This window comes from Anopheles coluzzii, chromosome 3 (assembly GCF_943734685.1).
Source record: "Anopheles coluzzii chromosome 3, AcolN3, whole genome shotgun sequence".
NCBI classification, from domain to species: Eukaryota; Metazoa; Arthropoda; class Insecta; order Diptera; family Culicidae; genus Anopheles; species Anopheles coluzzii.
In genome coordinates this window covers 88,227,820-88,247,247 of record NC_064671.1, presented here as the reverse complement: position 1 = coordinate 88,247,247, position 19,428 = coordinate 88,227,820, and the positions used below count along the sequence as shown (strand labels likewise).

General features: G+C 47.0%; 4 protein-coding genes across 7 annotated transcripts; 3 read left to right on the top strand and 1 right to left on the bottom strand.

The window, feature by feature from the left end:
- The first annotated feature begins 255 nt into the window (after nucleotides 1-255).
- Nucleotides 256-1,340, top strand: LOC120956687 (60S ribosomal protein L31). The gene is made up of 3 exons (XM_040378360.2): nucleotides 256-365; nucleotides 693-937; nucleotides 1,041-1,340. Exons 2-3 carry the CDS (start codon nucleotides 714-716, stop codon nucleotides 1,189-1,191), a joined length of 375 nt encoding a protein of 124 aa, XP_040234294.1. The 5' UTR covers nucleotides 256-365; nucleotides 693-713; the 3' UTR covers nucleotides 1,192-1,340.
- Nucleotides 1,341-1,913: 573 nt separating this feature from the next.
- LOC120956686 (uroporphyrinogen decarboxylase) lies at nucleotides 1,914-4,311 on the bottom strand. 2 transcript variants are annotated; one of them, XM_040378357.2, is made up of 2 exons: nucleotides 3,295-4,311; nucleotides 1,914-3,117 (listed from the first exon to the last, which is right to left on the bottom strand). In XM_040378357.2, the coding sequence occupies exons 1-2, from the start codon at nucleotides 3,466-3,468 to the stop codon at nucleotides 2,062-2,064; spliced, it is 1,230 nt and encodes a 409-aa protein (XP_040234291.1). In that variant the 5' UTR covers nucleotides 3,469-4,311; the 3' UTR covers nucleotides 1,914-2,061. The 2 variants fall into 2 exon arrangements, with proteins under 2 accessions (XP_040234291.1, XP_040234292.1); XM_040378358.2 differs by having other exon boundaries at nucleotides 3,577-4,025.
- A 979-nt stretch (nucleotides 4,312-5,290) lies between these two features.
- LOC120957503 (putative helicase MOV-10) lies at nucleotides 5,291-13,631 on the top strand. The gene is given in 6 exon segments (XM_040379740.2): nucleotides 5,291-5,673; nucleotides 9,458-9,890; nucleotides 9,967-10,531; nucleotides 10,534-10,560; nucleotides 11,956-13,026; nucleotides 13,115-13,631. Coding segments are annotated over 6 exon segments (2,499 nt in total). The 5' UTR covers nucleotides 5,291-5,636; the 3' UTR covers nucleotides 13,481-13,631.
- Nucleotides 13,632-14,665: 1,034 nt separating this feature from the next.
- On the top strand, nucleotides 14,666-19,117 carry LOC120954921 (E3 ubiquitin-protein ligase RMND5A). 3 transcript variants are annotated; one of them, XM_040375268.2, is made up of 4 exons: nucleotides 14,669-15,716; nucleotides 15,819-16,642; nucleotides 17,228-17,382; nucleotides 17,808-19,117. In XM_040375268.2, the coding sequence occupies exons 1-4, from the start codon at nucleotides 15,581-15,583 to the stop codon at nucleotides 17,869-17,871; spliced, it is 1,179 nt and encodes a 392-aa protein (XP_040231202.2). In that variant the 5' UTR covers nucleotides 14,669-15,580; the 3' UTR covers nucleotides 17,872-19,117. The 3 variants fall into 3 exon arrangements, with proteins under 3 accessions (XP_040231199.2, XP_040231202.2, XP_040231200.2); XM_040375266.2 differs by having other exon boundaries at nucleotides 14,671-15,716; nucleotides 17,790-19,117; XM_040375265.2 differs by having other exon boundaries at nucleotides 14,666-16,642.
- Nucleotides 19,118-19,428: the final 311 nt, after the last annotated feature.

The following is a 19,428-nucleotide window of genomic DNA, read 5'->3' as shown; positions in this document are numbered from 1 at the left end:
TAACAATACAGAAAAATGCTCAAATGCTCGCAAAAGGTTCGTTAAATCTGTAATGAATTATTCTATTCATGACAAACTATCCAACAAACTTTTTGAAACTAGAATCATAATTTAGAACAAAACCTTTTACAAAATAATTAAATTACTTTTATAATAAATTACGATAATTTGTATCCATGCAACGGTTACACGCAAGCATGCGTTTTTGAAAAACGCACACTTTAAACAGACACCAGCTGTCAAGCGGGAACGCATGCTGCCTGCCCCAATGACAGGCCGTGTCAAATTTCCACGTAAGCGTTCTTTCGTTTCCGGCATCGACGAGTGCTAGCGGACACATTTCGGTTAATTAAAAGAATTGCTCTGTAAGTTTTGTTTTTCGCTGCGAAAAGGCACCGTTTTGCGTGGATTGTGTGTGGAAAGAGGGAAAGCTTCGATGGCACATGAATGTTTGTCCGTCCGGTCGCGAGAATCACCGAAATTTGCCTCCGAAAGTGGGTGTTGTGTACGAAGCCGCTCGGTGATGGAACTGTCAACATGTATCGTCGGTGCCCTCACGGCTGGACTCCGGCTGGACTTCATGTGTTCCGATTCGCTCTCCTTTCCTAGCTTTACGGTGTTCTTATTAAACCACACAAAATTTAGCACTGAGAATTGCCCGTATTAATGAAATCTGTATCGTTTGTTTGCAGTTTAATTAAACATCCTCCAAGATGGTTAAGGCCAAGCGTGAGAAGAAGCCAAAGTCGGCGATCAATGAAGTGGTGACACGGGAGTGCACCATCAACCTGAACCGACGCCTGCACAAGGTCGGCTACAAGAAGCGCTCCCCGCGAGCGATCAAGATCGTGCGCAAGTTTGCCGAGAAGGAGATGGGAACCACGGACGTTCGCATCGACACCCGCCTGAACAAGGCTATCTGGCACCGCGGAATCAGGTAAGGGGTCGCTTGTTGCTTTAACAAGCACGAATAAGCGGAAGTAGTACCTCGTCCTCCTGATACTAATACACATTTTCTGCTCTTTTCTCCGCTCGCACAGGAATCCACCTTTCCGCATACGCGTGCGCCTTTCCCGCCGCCGTAACGACGATGAGGACTCGCCCAACAAGCTGTACACGCTGGTCACGTACGTTCCGGTGCCCACGTTCAAGGAGCTGCAGACCGAGAACGTCGAATCGACGGAAGATTAAGCAGCAGGAGCCTGAGTCTGTAGGTGCGTGGAATCGACGGAGCTTTGTAAATAATCGAAGGCTCGGTTGGCTTCCACGGGTTTTTTTGGACAGTTCGTCGGACGTGTGCGAATAAAGAAGTGAGCGAAGAAGAGGAAAACAACAGCTAATCCCACTCTAAAAAAATCCCGCCAGTGTGTTCGTTTACTAGTTCGTTCGCTGTTTTCGTATCTGTTGCCGGTGGTGCGTGTGTGTTCTGTGAAAGCAAAATCTAATTGGAAAGTTGGAAACAGAAATTGAGATGATTCGATCCGCCAAAGTTACAAGTGATGATTGTGATGATGATGGTACTGAGATGGTTCTGTCTGTGCATCCTTGGATGTATGTTTGCTGAGGTCGCTTTACTTCGTTGCCAGGTGATCGGTAAAGTCTGTCCTAATCAAATGAGTAAGCAATGTTTCGTTTGATTTTAAGATGGCCACGCACCTTACATCCTTTTTTTATTGCAAAACATGTTAATTTTCTCCCCATAACAATAACAAAACGAAATGCCCCAACCCTGCCAAAAAGCATTGCAACGTGTTTCTTGGTCGCCCGCGTGTTGAGCTGAGGAGCGATAACGATGAGGAGGCCGACTTCTTGCCAATCGCTCGTCATTGCAAAACCTGCCCTGAGAGATAGTAATGGCTTCGAGGCGATGTGATATTGTGCAATCCCTCAATGCAGCTGATAATCTTGTCTCATTTGGAAGCTAATTAAATGCAAATATTTATCAAAACAAAATGGTTTTGTTTCTACGCGATGCACCATTTTCGAAATGGTACGCCACAGCAACTGGGTCGCAAAGGGACACTGTTTGGGGACAGGAGGCGTTAACGGTTTGGGCACCTATCACAACGCATCGTGCACTGCCTGTACCAGCACGGACATGCTTTCGATCGGTGTCTGCGGGGTAATGCCGTGGCCCAGGTTGGCGATGTACCGATGTTTGCCAAACTTGCGCACCATCGTCAGCACCAGCTCGCGCAGCTCTTCCGGCGGTTTGTACATGTCTTGCGGGTCCAGGTTGCCCTGCAGCGTCACGTTCGGGCCGACCCGCTTGCGTGCCTCCTCCGGATCGATCGTCCAGTCCAGTCCGAGCACCTCGTACCCGGTTTGCGCCATCTCCTCCAGTGAGTGCATAGCGCCCTTAGCAAACAGCACCATCGGCACAGCTGGAACGCCCTCGTCGGCCAACTTGCGGAGCAAATCCACCCGGATGCGCTTCAGACAGGGCAGCGAGACGGAAAGAAACTGCTCCTTGCTCAGGTGGTCCGCACTGGATTCGAACACCTGCAGCATCTGGGCGCCGGCCTTCACCTGCATCACGAGATAGTCCACCACCTGGTCGGTGAGAATGTCCAGCAGCTTCTGGCTTGCCTCCGGATGGTCCGCCAGCCAGCCCTTTGCCTTGGACATCGTCTTGCTGCCTCCGCCCTCGATCATGTAGCCCATCAGGGTCCAGGGTGCGCCGGTAAAGCCGAACAGCGGCACCTTGCCCTCGAGCATGCGGCGCATCATCGTTATCGCCTCGCCGACGTACTTTAGCCGCTCGATCGTGCCGGTCTGATTGAGCCGGTCGAGATCGGCCGGGCCGACGAGCGGTTCGGGCAGCACGGGGCCGACGCCCGGCTTCATTTCCACCGTGATACCCAGCGCCTGCGGAATGACCAGTATGTCGGAAAAGATGATCGACGCGTCCAGGTCGAACCGGCGCAACGGCTGCATCGTCACTTCGCAGGCCAGCTCCGGCGTTCGGCAGACGGTGAAAAAGTCATGCTTCGCGCGCACCTCCTGGAACTCGGGCAGGTAGCGACCGGCTTGGCGCATCACCCACACCGGCACACGGTCGACCGGTTCGCCCCGGGCCGCACGCAGCAGATTGTCATTCTTTAGCGGAGGGAAGTCCTGCAAAAAAGGGAGAAAGAAAGCAGACGCAGGAAAGCGTTAGCTAGAGAAGCAGACTGACTTTCACTTCACAAAAGGGTATTATTCGGTCTGATTGTGGCAGATGTTACGTGGTATGCCGTCTTTAGGAAACCCCAATGTTAGACTTGTTTTTAGTACAATCGCTCCATCACTTACGTCCCAGCCTACGCTGATGCGAGCTTGCGGCAGCACCGGTGAAGACGGTTCCGGCTCGAACGGGGCAATGCCTTGCCGTGCCATGAGCGCTACGATCAGCGTGGCCGTCAGCAGGCCGCCCAAGAAACCGAGCAACAAACGCATCAACAGCAGACGACCGAACGATTCGACCATCGTGGCGAGGTTGCGACCAGCGAGGCAAATTACCAATTGACCGTGGGGAACTCGTTCTTCGAGCCGCTGTTGAACTCTCTAGTTGAACCTTATCAATTATGAGCGCACCTTTTCCATGATTTTGCGGGCCAACCAGTAGAATCACTAACGAAACACCAAACACCTACTAGATGCAGCGCAGCAGCAGCCTCGTGTGCGGTGAGATTACGAATTTAACTTTGCAGAGCCCCGGCAGAATTATCGCACACTTTCGTCGATTCGCGGCGGGGTTTTGCAACAACAGAAAAAGGAACAGAAAATAAATAAACGTATGCACCGATGTAATCGTGACAGTTCACTTTTCCGTGGTTAGGTGGCGCTCTAGCAATGATGCGAATGCGACAGACACGACACTCCTGGCTGCTCTGTCAAACAATTCGATGTTGTCGCGTAAGCGCTGCTGCTGGAGGTTGCATTGAACATTTGAACGAATTTTAAGGTCGCAGCGGAAATGGACGATGCCTACACACAGTAAATTACGCTCTGTAATGCTGGGCTCGGTCCTAAACAGTCGAAAAATAATCAAATGATTTCAGATATCTACTGTTGAAGCTTTTCGTTCATTTTCTTTAGAAATAACGCCATTTGAAGATAGAACATTAAATCTTCCAACCATCACAAATAACTCAAATGACTCCTAAACGGGGGTGAAATGCCTGAAAGTGTTCGGCATACATGGAATGCTAACCCCCAAATCCTTTGCAATCTGTACCCCTCTTATTTGTGTATGGTGGTGCCATCATTATTGAATGATGTGTGTACCAATCTGGGCCGGTCTGGTGGTACAGTCGTCAACTCAAACGACTTAACAACATGCCCGTCATGGGTTCAAGCCCCGAATAGACCGTTCTCCCATACGTAGGACTGACTATCCTGCTATGGTAACAATAACTCACTGAAATACAAGCTCATTTCACTAGTCAGTACAGGCAGGCCTTGACCGACAACGGTTGTTGTGCCAAAGAAGAAGAAGAGCTCCAATCTGCAACAGTATTCACAGTTTCCTATAGCAGGCTGCATACTGAATGTCAAGGCTGCATACTGAATGTTCTGTCTCTTTCTAGTTTATACGGACTTTTCATTCACTTTCAACCTCTCTAATTTGAAAACCCCTCTTATTTCATCTTATTTCACAGTGCCATCGCCTCTCAATTAAGAGAGAGAGAGAGTTGACTGTACTTCGTTTAAGCTTAACTTGTGATGCTTGAGTAGTGGATCATGTCGCCAAGGCAGCAATTAATAGAAAAATAGAGCTAGGAAGAGAGAAAGAGAGAGAGAGAGAGAGAGAGAGAGAGAGAGAGAATTATACAGTGGAATAAGAACTGAGGGAGAAAGATAGAGAAAGACAAAATGAGAGAAAGAAAGAAAGAGTAGCTCTGAGAGACATAGAAACAAAGAGATTAATAGAGAGAGAGATAGAAAGAGAGTCACAGAAAATGGCAAAGACAAACAGAGAAAAAGTTAGAGGGAGAGAGTAAGAGAAAGTCTCTCTATATGAAAGGGAGAAAATGGAAAAAAGAGATAATGAGGAGGGGAGGGGGAGGGGAGAAGGGAATGAAAAAACATACAGAAAAGGTGAGAGAGATGGTTTACTGGACAACAAGAAAGACAAAGAAAGGAAATGTATGGAAACATGTCGAAACATGTGCTTTCTATCCAATAAATAAATGTATCGAGACTCACGAGCATTTCTGTCCCAAACATTATCTAAACCCCAACAGGATACACTTCCATAACAATATTTAAAAAAAAATCACACCATATTTGTCCAGATGCACCGACTGCAGTTTACCCATTGTGCGGCTTCCATTGGCGGTTTCAGTAGTGGATGCATACACCGGCAATGCATACCGCTGCGGCACGTCGTTACGGTTGTGCTGTGTGGAAGAGCTAAGCGCCGAATGCGGACGGCTTGCCGGATCCGGCTCGTACTTGTGCGCGCGCGTCTGTGTATGTGTGTGTGTGTGAGTGTTTACTTAAAAGTGTCCCTAAACTCTGTGTTTAGAGCCGCGCTTTGGAAACAGTGAAGTGCGAAGTTTTCAAAATTGCTGATAAAAAAAAGCCTCAAGTGCCCCGTGTGCTTGCTAGTTTCTTCTTCAAACATTCCGCAGTAAGCTGCGCCCTCCATCATGATGGGCGAACAACGAGCAACAACAGCCAGAGGAGGTAGTGGAACAGCCATTTCAAAGTATTCGTAGTGCTACACACACACACACACACGCACACACATCCGGAAGATGCAAGGATGTGTGCTGCCAATTTTTATCACTAAAGTTGATCGTTAACAGCTAATCATGCAAATGGATTTACAGTGCAAGATTACAAACCGATAATTGATCGCCGATGAGTCACCTTTTCCGCTCGATTCCCGTGTGTTTTTTTTGTTGTCCATCGTGAGAGGAGAGTTGGGGGATCCCTTCCAGCAATTGTGTGTGTGTGTGTGTTTTTTGTTGTACCTTTTGTTCCGCGTTGTTTACTTTTATTTTTGCATGCTTTTTTTGCGAACGTATTGCGAACGGCTGTATGGATACAATAATCACTCACACCACGTTATCTGCCGTGCTCTACCCTTTGCAAACGCTTTGTTGCGCTCTCACTCGTCAACACCCCACAACGTCGTTGTCGTCGCACCATTGATAATTCGTATTTTCCAACAAGTGCAACCATGTTTCCGTTGCCATGGGCGACAACACTCAACCGTCCATACCGTGGGAAGTAGCTGGTGTAGTCTTGCGGTGTAGTAAACATTTGGAACCGTTTTCTATTGGGGTGTGCACCATCTTGTGCTTACATCGCCCTAATCCGCGTGCTTAGTGCTTAATCCGAACTGACTTAAGCTTTAACCGTCTGTTTACTTTACACAGGTTTACTTGAATCGATCGAGAGGTAGTAAACAATATTGAAAATCGGAAGTTAGTCAAAAACAACGAATCAAGCAAATACCGGTAGTAGAAGATCCAGGGCGCGTGGAATTGTGGATGTTGTAATTACTTCTACATCACGTTTAAGCGCGCGAACGTACGGGCATTGCGCGACGCTTATCGCACTTGATTTCGCGTACGGGCTTGATTCCACCGTTTGATGACGGCGGCGAAACAATGTGCGCCTATATGTGCCGTGGACAACACACACACACACACACACACACACACTCACACACTCACACACTCACACACACACACACACACACACACACACACACACACACAGACTGTGCGTCTCCAACACAGCTTTGATGAGTTTAAGGAGGGAAGAAGGGTGGTTAAAGGGGAGGATAGGTATTATATGTGATAGAATCTCAGGCCTGTGATCGCGTACCGGTTTTAATGATCTTCTGAAAGTATCGGGCGTGTGTGTATACGTCACAACGTAAAGAGATGTGAACAGCAAAGCGCTGCACTTTTGGTAGTCAAGTAGCTTTGACGCTTTCGTTCTGCGCCACCAGCAGCTGTGTAAAGATCTTACAGCAGTTTTGGTGGATGCTGCAAACCTAAGCGCGCAACAGACTAATCACTGATTGCTAACATTGGAAAAGCCCAATTTGCTCGGGAAATTTTACCCCTATTTTTCTTTTACCCGTGGATTATTTTTCCCTGAATTCTAAAGTACCCAATTAGGTATATGCCTGGCTGTGATATTTCTGTTTTGATTTGTTTTGTGTCCTCAATCCTTTCCTTGGGCTCTCTTGTCCCGAAACGCACTAAAACAATCGCGATTCTACTTTGTACCCTTTTGCTGGCGTCTTAGCGATTTAAAGATCGCACACCATCAGCACTCTCAACCAACCACTCTCAAGGGTCTCAAGGGTCTTTCTACCTCTGGTTGAATCATCATTGCTGCTGCATCAGCTTTCTTGCCCTTCCTTCTCTGCTTCATGTTATGTTAATGCGTATTATACTTTATGCTTTGTAGACAGAAAACAATCGCCTTCATGCTTTCTTTCCTCTCAAACCAATAACACGTTCACAGAAGATTGGTGTTTGGTGCTAGCGTAAACAAAGCGCATTTGCAGCTTCTTCGATTTCCATCTGGTTGAAGCGATGTTGCTGCTTTGGAAATTGTCAACAAAATCAATCGAATGATCGGTTGATGTGGATTGAATTAACACTTGAAACATGTTCATGTGTTTTTTTTTGTTCAGTGAGAACGTTAGTGCCATAATGTTTAAAACAAATTCAACGTAAATTTAAAACTTTCAAAAATTAGATTCACACAAAGCAACAAAAATAAACTACAAAATATTATATGTATCGTAAAGACCAAAGTAAATATGTTATGATCACTTGTTGAATTCGATCATGGAGCGGTTAGCCATTATTTGGTTGCTTTGATCCTTGATGGTTGATAGACATCTGCCTCTTTTCCCAACATCATCGCTTTTGTCCCGTGAATCGATGACTCTGACTCTGATTGGTGTCCAGAGGTGTTTTGATGAAGAAACGTGCAAACTCGGATGTGGTTCGATTCTCATCCCAGCAAATGCCACCGCGTAGCAAGGGTTCTTTTTTAAATCCAATTTAATAGTAAAATAAGTACACTTAATCATTTTATGTGTACAAAACCCCGCCAGCCATGGTTAGATTACATTTACCCGTTGCAACGATTGATTTGTTATCTGGTTGAGTGGTAGGAAACGGATCTTCTACTTCTTCTTGTTCTTTTAATTATGGTGCAACGTCCATAGTCGGTTTATGGATCTGTATCAGCAGCCATACATGGATTTGGATCTATCTATGACTTTTTATCTGTGCTTTTCGCATGGCTAGATTGTCTCAATCTTTCAGCCGGAAGTTGGATGGAATAAAACCTGTGATAAGCTTCCCGTGACGTGTACCTGCTACATCTGTACTACTTCACCATGTATGTGTGTTTTTAATGTGTGTAATGATTTCGAGGACCGTTTGAATCGAAAACCAGTTAACCCTCTATTCCCGGCACCCTGCTACCCGGGTAGCCAATTCGATTTTGCTTGCTTATTTCTCTGATTCTAAGAGTCCGATTGACTTCAAATTTGAAATGTTTGTGTCAACCAAAGCTTTTGAATGCGTAATTCAATCTTCTTCTTCTTCTTTGGCTCAACAACCGATGTCGGTCAAGGCCTGCCTGTACCCACTTGTGGGCTTGGCTTTCAGTGACTAATTGATTTCCCCCCATAGCAGGATAGTCAATCCTACGTATGGCGGCGCGGTCTATTTGGGGATTGAACCCATGACGGGCATGTTGTTAAGTCGTACGAGTTGACGACTGTACTATGGGACCGGCGTAATCCAATACTGATGCAATATTGTGATGAAAATTGAATTAATTAATGTGGTTTCTATTACTGTGCATCGATTGGTTCAACTTGCTACCGTTTGTTTATATGTTATAGCTTTTCAAAGTTGACAGGATTTTTCAGGGTTTTCCAAGAGTTCTCATAGTTGTGGGACACTTTCTTGACTCTTTCTTATTCGAAGTGAACTTCAAATGATGCAAATTGAACTCTCTGGCACCCATTTTCAGGCTCCTTGGAAATTCGTATTGGATTTGTCTAACAAGGGTACTATAGAGTCCAATTCCCAATTCCCATAAGAAAGTTTCAATTTGAATAAAAACCGTTACAACTGCACCTGTCATCATAATTTTATAAAAATGCTTTATTGCGACAAATGCAAACCTTCATAAAATGGTCTCTATCGATGAGTTGTGTTGAATATACGTTATAAAGAGACATTATGTGTGAATTTTAGTTGATGTTAGTGTCTTTCTACCGGGAAGGGTCATAATGTAACGGTACGGTACTTGCTATGCAATTGAGTAATGTCCATCTTCTGCACATCTTAAGCCCTAATCTTACACACCACAATAACGATCGCCTTAGAGTCGTACTGAATGCGACCGAAGGGTCCCCTCCTGTTCGATTACCATTCCAACCCCAAATTTAAATCGCCTTTACAACTTCCCCTTCCAGGTAAGCCAGCACGACAAAGTCGCAAAAGTCACCTCAAACGGACCGGCACGACACGCTGCCTCCTACAATGGGTCGAATCGGCGATAAACATTCCCGAGAGCAGGACGCCGCAGATAGTGCCGAAGCCCGTCTTCCGCATGACGGTCGAGTTCAGCATTACCCAGTCGATGATTACGATCAAGGTGCAGAACTTTTGCTCCCAAATACTGATACTACGCTCCATCTACCTCTACTACGAAACGAGCAAGCGTGTCGTCCTGTTCGGGGGCGTCCTGCGCATGGTGCCCGGCTACGAGTTTGCGATGGAAAAGGAGATCCACGAAAAGGAGGATCGCTCGTACCATGTGGTATTCCTTTCCGATCTGCTCGGCACACCGTACCGGTTGCGGGAAACCGTCATGATTCATCTACTGTCGCCGAGAAAAGCGCGCGGGTAAGCAATCAAACATTGCTAACAACACACACACCAAAAAAACCGGTGCTAAACGATCGATCGCGTATACTTTTAGCCCCCCGCTGACACTGTCCAAGCTCCCCGTGTTCCCGGTGCCGGAGTACGTGCAGGAAGTGTATCTGTACGGCTTTCTGGAGAATCCACACTACAGCCGCAACGCTTCGCTGTGGCTGGAGCGGCTGAAAGCGTACCGCGCGAAGCAACTGAACGCGGACAATCTGACCGACTATCTGCGATCGCTGGACCAAATTGACGAATTTGACAGCCACCTGCAGATGCTGCGCTACACGGTAGAGAACGGTACGCTGGAGGAGCGGCTGCCGAAGGAATACGTTCTTACGATCGACCAGTTCAAGGTGCCGCCCGTCCTGCTCGAGGTCGGCAGCCACGTGCAGGTAAACTGTGGTGTGATCGGTCGGAACAGCGGTCCCACCATCGTACGGGGCACGATCGTCGAGCGCAGCTCCATTATACTGATCGAGACAGAAACGCCGCTCAAAACGTTACGCTCGCTCAAGATCGAGTTTCCGCTGAACCGCCTCCAGTACAAGCTGGAGTATACGGCGCTTGTACACATGAGCCGGCTCGATTTTAGCAGCATCCTGTTTCCGAAGATCGAAAGCGCGAAACCAACAACGCCTGCCAAAACGTTCAACGATGCGGTTATTACGGAGTAGGTATTTTTGGGTATTTTTGGTTCGTTATGCCCTGTACGTGAAGGGAACAATTAGCTTTTTCGTCGGAATCGATTCCGACTTACTCCTAAGTTTTCTGGAATCGATACATGATAGTAGGTCCGGAACCAGTTTCCGGAACCGATTCCGGAATTGGTACCGAAATCAGAATCGAAAACGGCTTCGGAATTGGCTTCGAACGACTCCGAACGACTCGAAACGACTCTGTACAGGCTAATCTAGTGGCTCCGGGCTAATCTAGTGGTTCCATTTTCCCGGAGCCGGAATCGGACTAACAATAGTCGGAGTCGGATCGGAGTCGTGGGTGCGCTCCAGAGAGCACATCACTAGTCCAATGATAGAACCAAAGAATTCAAATTTACTTGTAAACGTTCAAGAACTCATTCCGGAGCTAATTCCTAGGTCGATTCCGATTCCGGATCCGATTCTGATTTCGGAATCGGCTCCGAAGTCGACGCCGGAATCGGCTCCGGAGTTAACTCCGCAATCAGATTCGAAAACGGAATCGGAATTGGAATCCGCTCCGGATTCGGAATCAGATTCGAATTCGAAATTGGAATCGGCTCCGGAATTTACACCTGTTTCCAGCTACGTTCGAATCTCGTGCCATTTGCATCGAATCGCAAACCGCCTGCTTCGAATCGCATGCCACTACGATCGAATGCGTGCAACCATGGTTGAATCGCGTTCCACTATGGTCGAATCATATGCCACTACGATCGAATCGTGTGCCGCTATCATTGGATTTCTGAAAGGTAGGGCTTAGCAAACTGTTTGTTTGCGTTTGAAAGCTGCTTCTTTCTTCGCCAATGGCAATTCGGTTGTAAAATTCTAATAAAAGGTAATTATTCACTGATTACACGTAAAATCCTTGTTATCAACGAATATCGTGGTCCCTTGTTGATGGTAAAATCTTTGTTTTCAACTAATATTTGGTGTTCGTTGTTGATGGTAAAATCCATGGTTTCAACCAATATTCGTGGGGTTTGCCTATAATCAGAGAATAATTCCCTTTTATTAGTATTTTACAAACGAAATGCCGTCGGCGAAGAAAGAAACAGCTTTCAAACGTAAACAAACAGTTTACTATGCTCTTGCTTTCAGAAATCCAATGGTAGCGGCACACGATTCGATCGTAGTGGCATATGATTCGACCATAGTGGAACGCGATTCAACCGTACTGGCACGCGATTCAACTGTGGATGCACGCATTCGATCGTAGTGGCAAGCGATTCGAAGCAGGCGGTTCGCGATTCGAACGTAGCTGGAAACAGGTGTATTTCAAACACGAAATCAGAATCGGGAAGGTCCGATTCCAAGCTCCCCACAACTGATGCGCTATACGTGAGTCATTCCTTTCATCTCGTCTCATCCGCAGGTTCGACTGGTTCCAGTCATGCATTGCCGAGAATGAGCAGCAAACGCAGGCTATCAAAAACATCGTCAATCGGACGGCCTACCCCGCACCGTACATTCTTTTCGGGCCACCGGGCACGGGCAAAACCTGCACCATCGTCGAAGCGGTACTGCAGATCTGGAAGATGCGACCCAAGTCACGCATCCTCGTAACGGCCACGTCCAATTATGCCTGCAACGAGCTGGCGAAGCGGCTGCTCAAGTACGTCACCGTGAACGATCTGTTTCGCTACTTTTCGCAAACCTCACAGCGAGACATTAACGGGATGGATCTGAAGGTGGTGCAGGTGTCAAACATGCACTACGGCATCTACGAAACGCCGGCCATGCAGGACTTTGTGCAGACGCGCATCCTCGTCTGCACCGTCATGACCAGTGGCCGGCTGCTGCAGCTGGGGGTGGATCGGTCCATGTACGATTACATCTTCATCGACGAGTGTGGCAGCTGCCGGGAGCTGAGCGCCCTCGTACCGATCGGGTGCGTGGGAACGGATACGACCAACAACAGGCTGCAGGCGAGTGTCGTGCTGGCCGGTGATCCGCTGCAGCTCGGGCCCGTCACGCGCATGCCGTATCTGCGCGATACGCCCCACAACGCGTCGCTGCTGGAGCGGCTGATGAAGCGGCCGGTCTATCAGAAGGATGCCAACAACAACGAGTACAGCCCGCACATGGTGACGAAGCTGCTGGACAACTACCGGTCGCACGAGTCCCTGTTCCGGTTTTCCAACCAGCAGTTTTACGACGCGGAGCTGCGGGCCAAGGGCGACCCGACGATAACGCACTGGGCCGTGAACTGGCACCATCTGCCCAATCGCAAGCTCCCGATGCTGTTCCACTCGGTGGTCGGCTTCATGCAGCAGGACTCCATCTCGCTCAGCTACTGGAACGTGCAGGAAGCGCAGCTGGTGTACCAGTACGTGCAAATACTGATGAAGGAGGAAATTAACGGTCAAATTGTGCGGCAAGAGGACATTGGCATCGTTACGCCCTATTCGAAGCAGGTAAATGGGATTGGAAAAGGGAGCCGCTACATTCCATGCGCCTCCAGCACCACTAACACCTCTCTTACCGTCTTTCATTTCTTCTCAGGTGGAGTTCATTAAGAACGGGCTATCCACGCTCGGGCTGGACAACATTGAGGTCGGCTCGGTGGACCAGTACCAGGGGCGGGAGAAACCGGTCATCATCATATCGGCCGTCCGGTCCAATCGCACCACGGTCGGATTTTTGGCCGACCCGCGACGGCTCAATGTCGCGCTGACCCGCGCCCAGGCACTGACGATCGTCATCGGCAATCCGGAAAACTTGATGAGAAACGTCACGTGGTACAACTTTTTGAAAATGATGAAACAAAACCGCGCCATCACGGGCATCAGCTTTAACCTGACCAAGCGCCATCTGGTGCCGGTGGAGGAAGGTGGAGGCGAAACTATGGACGGGTTGGATTTCGCATAGCGCACGTTTCGCCGGATGGGCCTTACAGATGTGGACAGATTTATTTTCTTTACGTTGTTATTGTTTAAGCAGAGATTATTTACCCATAGCGATAAAACATATTCTTATACAACTTTAACGAATACAACGGTAGGTTTCCGTTTGAAATCAATGTTTGGTGAGAATTGGTTTTTTTTTCTGTGGCTGCGATCAGCTTTATCGATGACATCATTGCAGAGAAAGAAAGGCTTTAAGGCTCTATAAATTGAATCTTTTTAGAAAATCAAAAATCGAAATGACATCCCTACCCGCAAAATTCCGTTAAATGCCTTCTAATGATGCATTGTAATCGTCGGCGAATGGAAAGCGATTAGCAGTGCATTTAGCAGTGATTAAATGCCATATTTCGTTTTGAATTTGAAATTGGAGTTTGCAACTGCCAAAAGAAAACCACTTTGCAAGCGTCTTCAACACTGCACTATTGTAGTGATTCCCAGAGATATGAGTGTGAGATTCGATGGCATGGTTTTTTTTTAAAGGTATCGTTTTAATTTTGCTTTTATTTTGTTGTTTATACTAATGACAAAAACTATTAGTTTAAATAGAAACAAATACAAAAAAAAAGAAAAGAAGTTACACCACACCCCCATAGAGAAATCAGTATTTGAACACACGCTTTCTTGGTTCGGAACCAAAAGCGTTGACACCGCTCTATTTGGCAGTTACATTTGTGAGAGAGCAAAACCGGTATGTAAACAGATTACGATGGTGGCATGCTATCTTATCTCGTTGAATTCAAAATCTGAAACCATTTCGAAGAGAACCCGTAACAACCGTGAAAGTTTTGGTTGAAATCTTTATTCACCTTCTAAGGCGACTAAGGTCTTTAATGCCTTCTTAATGGCTTCAACCCGTTTAATCCTGGGTGTGATGCCATTAACAGCTTTTAAGATCAAAATAAAACCATTTTCAAAAGGCACAATTTTGTATTTTTTTACGTTATGTTCAACATGCACAAAGAAAAACAATATTTTCTGCCTTGTTTTCATGGGAAATGATTCAACAAAAAACTTTGCAACTGCATTGCAGCTAGCCGAAAATATGTTCTAAACTTAAATTCAAATATTCCGCACCCATTAAGTTGGGTGGCAACCCCTGCACTTCACTTTTGCGCTGTACAAGAGCTGTCAACTTGCCAGTACCATCGGCAGCTTCCCACCGTGCCTTGCCACAGCAAAGTACGAACAACAATAATAGCAAAAGTAATCATTGGGATGGAAAGTGGCTGGTTTCGGAAATAAGTCCTCGCAGCGAAAATTTCCTCTCGTACTGCTGGGTTCACTTTTCCTCGGGCACTGGCGCATCGAAGGCATCGCGAAACTTGAGTGGAAGCGAGTGGAATGATCTTTGCATAAACAGTGAAGGAAACGATGAGCACGGTATAACTTGTGGTGGCGTAAAATATCGCAATTATCTATCGGGGAGCGCACAGTGTAATACGCAACTCACGGACCACGGAGGAAAGGGCCACCTCTCTGCTCTAACAAAGTGCCACTGTGGAAACGGATTGCTATGTAGGACTGTGCGTTATTTACGTGTCGAAAGTTATTGTGCTCTTCTTGTGCCATCCAAGTGGCCCAGTGTGGTGGACTGTGGTGCTGTGTCGTGTGGTTCGGGAGTGTGGGTTGCTGCGGTGCTTCTTTGTTGTCTGTATTATGTGTGCGGAGCCCCAGAAAGGTGGCGCAAACGGGTAGAGACGGAAGCATAAATAACACATCCATGAGTGAACGAGAGGCGAACGCAAGCACTGGTGCAAGTGTGTGTGTTGTTTTGCCACTGCTGCTGGTCGAAGGAAGCGAGCGCTCGTTGCTGCTGTCCCCCTGCTGACCATCACTCGCTGCCCCCCCCGCCTGCCTGTCACTTTCTTTTCGTCCGCCTCGTCCCGCCCTCGGATCGGTTGGTGGAAAATTCCCTGTGCACGGAGGCACACATTTCCACCTGCAACCAGTGAACTCTGTTGTTGTTGGAGTGTTGTTGAAAGTAAAATAGTAAAAAGCGTCACCCAGTCAGCGTTCCTGCCGTTCCGTGTCCGTTGGAGCAACTTTACCCCTGCCCCATACGATGGATTCCTGTGCTGCCGTCGAGAAGGAGGTGGAGAAGGTGATCAACAAATTTTCCGCTATTAACGATCACTCCCAGCGCATCATCGGCGATGTGATTTCGCTGATCGAGAAGCTTCGTTCGTCCATCGCGGAAGGTAAAGCGGGCGTTCAGCGCTCCTTCCCATATTTGCCCCCTCATCTGGTGCAGAAATGTATTAACACTCCAATCGCTCTCCCCCCACCCCTTCCACTTTTAGGTAACCCCGACAGCAAAGTTACGGCCGGCCAGGTGGACGTGCTGAACGAGGCGCTCAGCAAGACGAAGGACAAGCTGCACCGTCTCACGACCGAGCACCGCGACCTGCACGGTACGGTCAGCAAGGTGGGCAAGGCGATCGACCGCAACTTTGTCGCCGACTTTACGGCCACCTCGCGCACGGACGTGTTCCAGACGGAGCGCAACGTGATGCTGCTGAACAAAATCATGGCCCAGCACTTCTACCGCCAGGGCATGGACGACGTGGCGGACGCACTGATCAAGGAGTCGGGCCTGCCGTCGGAGGACATCGTGCCGGAACCGTACGCCGAGCTGCACCGCATCTGGGAGGCGATTCACACCGGCAATCTGGCACCCGCCCTCGACTGGGCCGCCCGCTACTCGGCCGAGCTGGATGCGCGCAACAGCACGCTCGAGTTCAAGCTGCACCGGCTGGCGTTCATGCAGATACTGAACGGCGGGGTGCAGGCGCAAACGGATGCGATCGCGTACGCCCGCTCCAACTTTGCCAAGTTTGTGCGGCGCTTCGAGAAGGACATCCAGATCCTGATGGGGACGCTGATCTACCTGCAGATCGGCATACACAACTCACCGTACAAGTACCTCACCGCGCCGGAGATGTGGATCGAGACGGCGGACGTGTTCCTCAAGGATGCCTGCCAGCTGCTGGGCATCAACAAGGATTCGCCCCTGTCCGTGATCGTGAACGCGGGCTGTACCGCGCTGCCCGCGCTGCTCAATCTCAAGCAGGTGATGATGTCGCGCCAGGTGACGGGCATCTGGAACGGTCGCGATGAGCTCCCTGTAAGTATTGGTTCTGTAGGGAAAAGGACGATAGTGTGGGGCACTACACTCAGCTGTTTCGCTGTTCTTTGATAATTCTTGACTAGTTCGTTAGCTATACGTTCGATATACTACGATCAAATTAATCGAAACAATTTACAGCTTCAAATTCCGGACTTTTGGCATGTTTTTATTGAATTTCTAGTTCTAGTTGAAATCTAGTTCCAAAAATGCCTTAAGTGTCCGTAATTCGAAGCAATACGCTATCACACTTGAGGACATAACTTCCTTTTCTTGAGCAACAATGGCCGTCGGCTGTCTTAGGTTAAATAACAATAATGAAAATGCAATTCGGGCAATCATACAAAACATCTGTTTGTTGAACCAATATAATGAAAAGTGCGTTCTCTTAACATGACAGACCTTGTCTTTAAACTACGTTTGGAATTGTAACATTAATTTTAAAATTATACACTTTTTTTAAATAATTGCTAGCCAAACATGCGTGTTTGCTTGTACCTTCTGCGCACAAACTCTTTACAATACAATATTATGCTAAATAACTGTTTTAATATAACAAATCTTTTAATTCGTACCTTCTTCCAGATCGAAATTGAGCTAGAGCCGGACAATCGGTTTCACTCCATCTTCGCTTGTCCCATTCTGCGGCAGCAGAGTTCGGAAGACAACCCGCCGATGAAGCTGCTGTGCGGTCACGTCATATCCCGCGATGCGCTTAACAAACTTAGCAATGGACCGATGTAAGTGCAGCATTTTCTCTCGCAAACAAATCACACACACACACACACACTTCCTACCCTATTTTACTGGCCATTTTTAATACTTGCTACACTACTTCCTCTTGACCAGTGTTCCGCTATAATCGTTTGTGTATATTTAAACAGTAAAAACAAAAAAAACATAAAACATAATCTTGTTCACCTTTAATTTTCTTTTCCTTCTCGTTCTATCGATCGCGGACGGCGCCGGTGCCACGAAAAATACGACGACATCGATGCCCGTGTGACTCTCGCTCAACCGTTCAAACACTGCTCCCAACACTGCTCTCCTCTTCCAATCCCTTTTTCCTTTTTTTGCACCTGTTTACCATCTTTGCTCACTTGGGTGTAAACACCCTACGACACACACAACGACACGCTAATTGTAGCATGAACAATACTTTCAGATTAAAGTGTCCCTACTGCCCCATGGAGCAGTGCCCATCGGATGCCAAGCTGATCTACTTCTGAGCGCACCCGCTGCTATCCCCCCCCACTAGCCTCCCCTCCCCATCCCGCTAGCGCAATTTGAATCGAGATGGTACGCGATGGATCGCGTGGTTTAGGAAGTAGCGAATGGAAATTGGGAAGAAAATGTAGCTTTGTAGCTTGTCCAGTGAAGATGAATGGAACGGCGGCACCACTAGTGTTTACTGCACACCTCGCTCGAACTGAAGGGGGGGAATATTAGGCGACACGGTATAGGGAGTATTTGTTGAACGATGCAAAACACAATGGTAAAATTGGACGAATGCTCCAGAATAATTTCGTTAAAGGTGGCACCAAACGCCAAGCTGATAAATGGCTGGAAAAAAAAGGTTGATGTGTTCGGAGAGAGGGAGAGAGGGAACATAAAACTCCCAAACGTTTAGTTGGCGCGCTGTATGCGCAGTAGGCTAGCGGAATGTAGCTGTGGAAACGATATAGAAAGAAAGCAAACGAAGAAAACACAAAGGATTGGCAAACATTGGATAGCATGCCTGGCAAACTTCTTCCAGCAGTAGGCGCGTTTATTATTCGCTGTATGTTCATTTAGATTTGCTGTTGTTTGTGTTTATACTCATATATTCGCATAAAAAACACGTTCATAGAGCTAGAGAGTGAGAAAGAGAGAAAGAATCCTTTCCAAGGTGATGAATGTTACAAATCACAAGATTTAACTGATGTTTGTGTATAAGTCGTACCTTCTTTTTTTTATTCTTATTATTGCCCTAAAATGTGTGCGTGTTTTTATTCTTTACTGCTGTGTCAAAAAAAAGGTGTTTAATTCCTGCTAAGATTTTTAAGTTTCCATGTTTTTTTTTGGATGGTGTTGTTTGCTAACATGCTCTAAAAGAGAACGTGAATAGGGGAAATGTGTAATTCAATTAAAAAAGAAGCTCCTATCGCAAAACAGAAAGAGTCCGTGGCCGCAACGGGGAAAAGGAAAGATTAGGAAGCTAATGGAAAAAGCAAAAAAAAAAGTAGGAATGTAGAGAGAGAGAACCGCACAGCGATAGTGAGAAGGGACGATAATCGTACGCGCAATGAATGGAATGGATACGCAACCGAAATGAATGGACCGTGCAGCGCGCAGTGGAGTTGCTCTTGTGGTGACGGCGGCGGTGGTGGTGGTGGTGGTGTGGAGGGGATGAAGCGCAAGAAAGGCTGTAAATATATGTATAAAACAAATATATTATATTTTTACTGACGACGAATAAAAACAAAACAAACAACACACGAGTATTATATGGGAAACCGACAAGCATGAACATTTCAAACAACAACACGAAGCTTGTTTTAAAAGAAAGTCGGATTTTTTTAGATTGAAGTTTGCTTTCTTTTATCCGTTTATTACTCGCTCGCTATAGTCAATAAGAGGGAGGGGGGATTTATGTGCTTTCGTTTAACAATTTAGGATTTTCTCTAAATTTATAATCATACAATTCCTCGGTACCTCCCCTTCGACACCCAATACATTTTCCCATAATATGCATTATTCGCGTTAATCATCGTAGTTTTTTGTTTTGCCTTTTTATTTTCCACTCT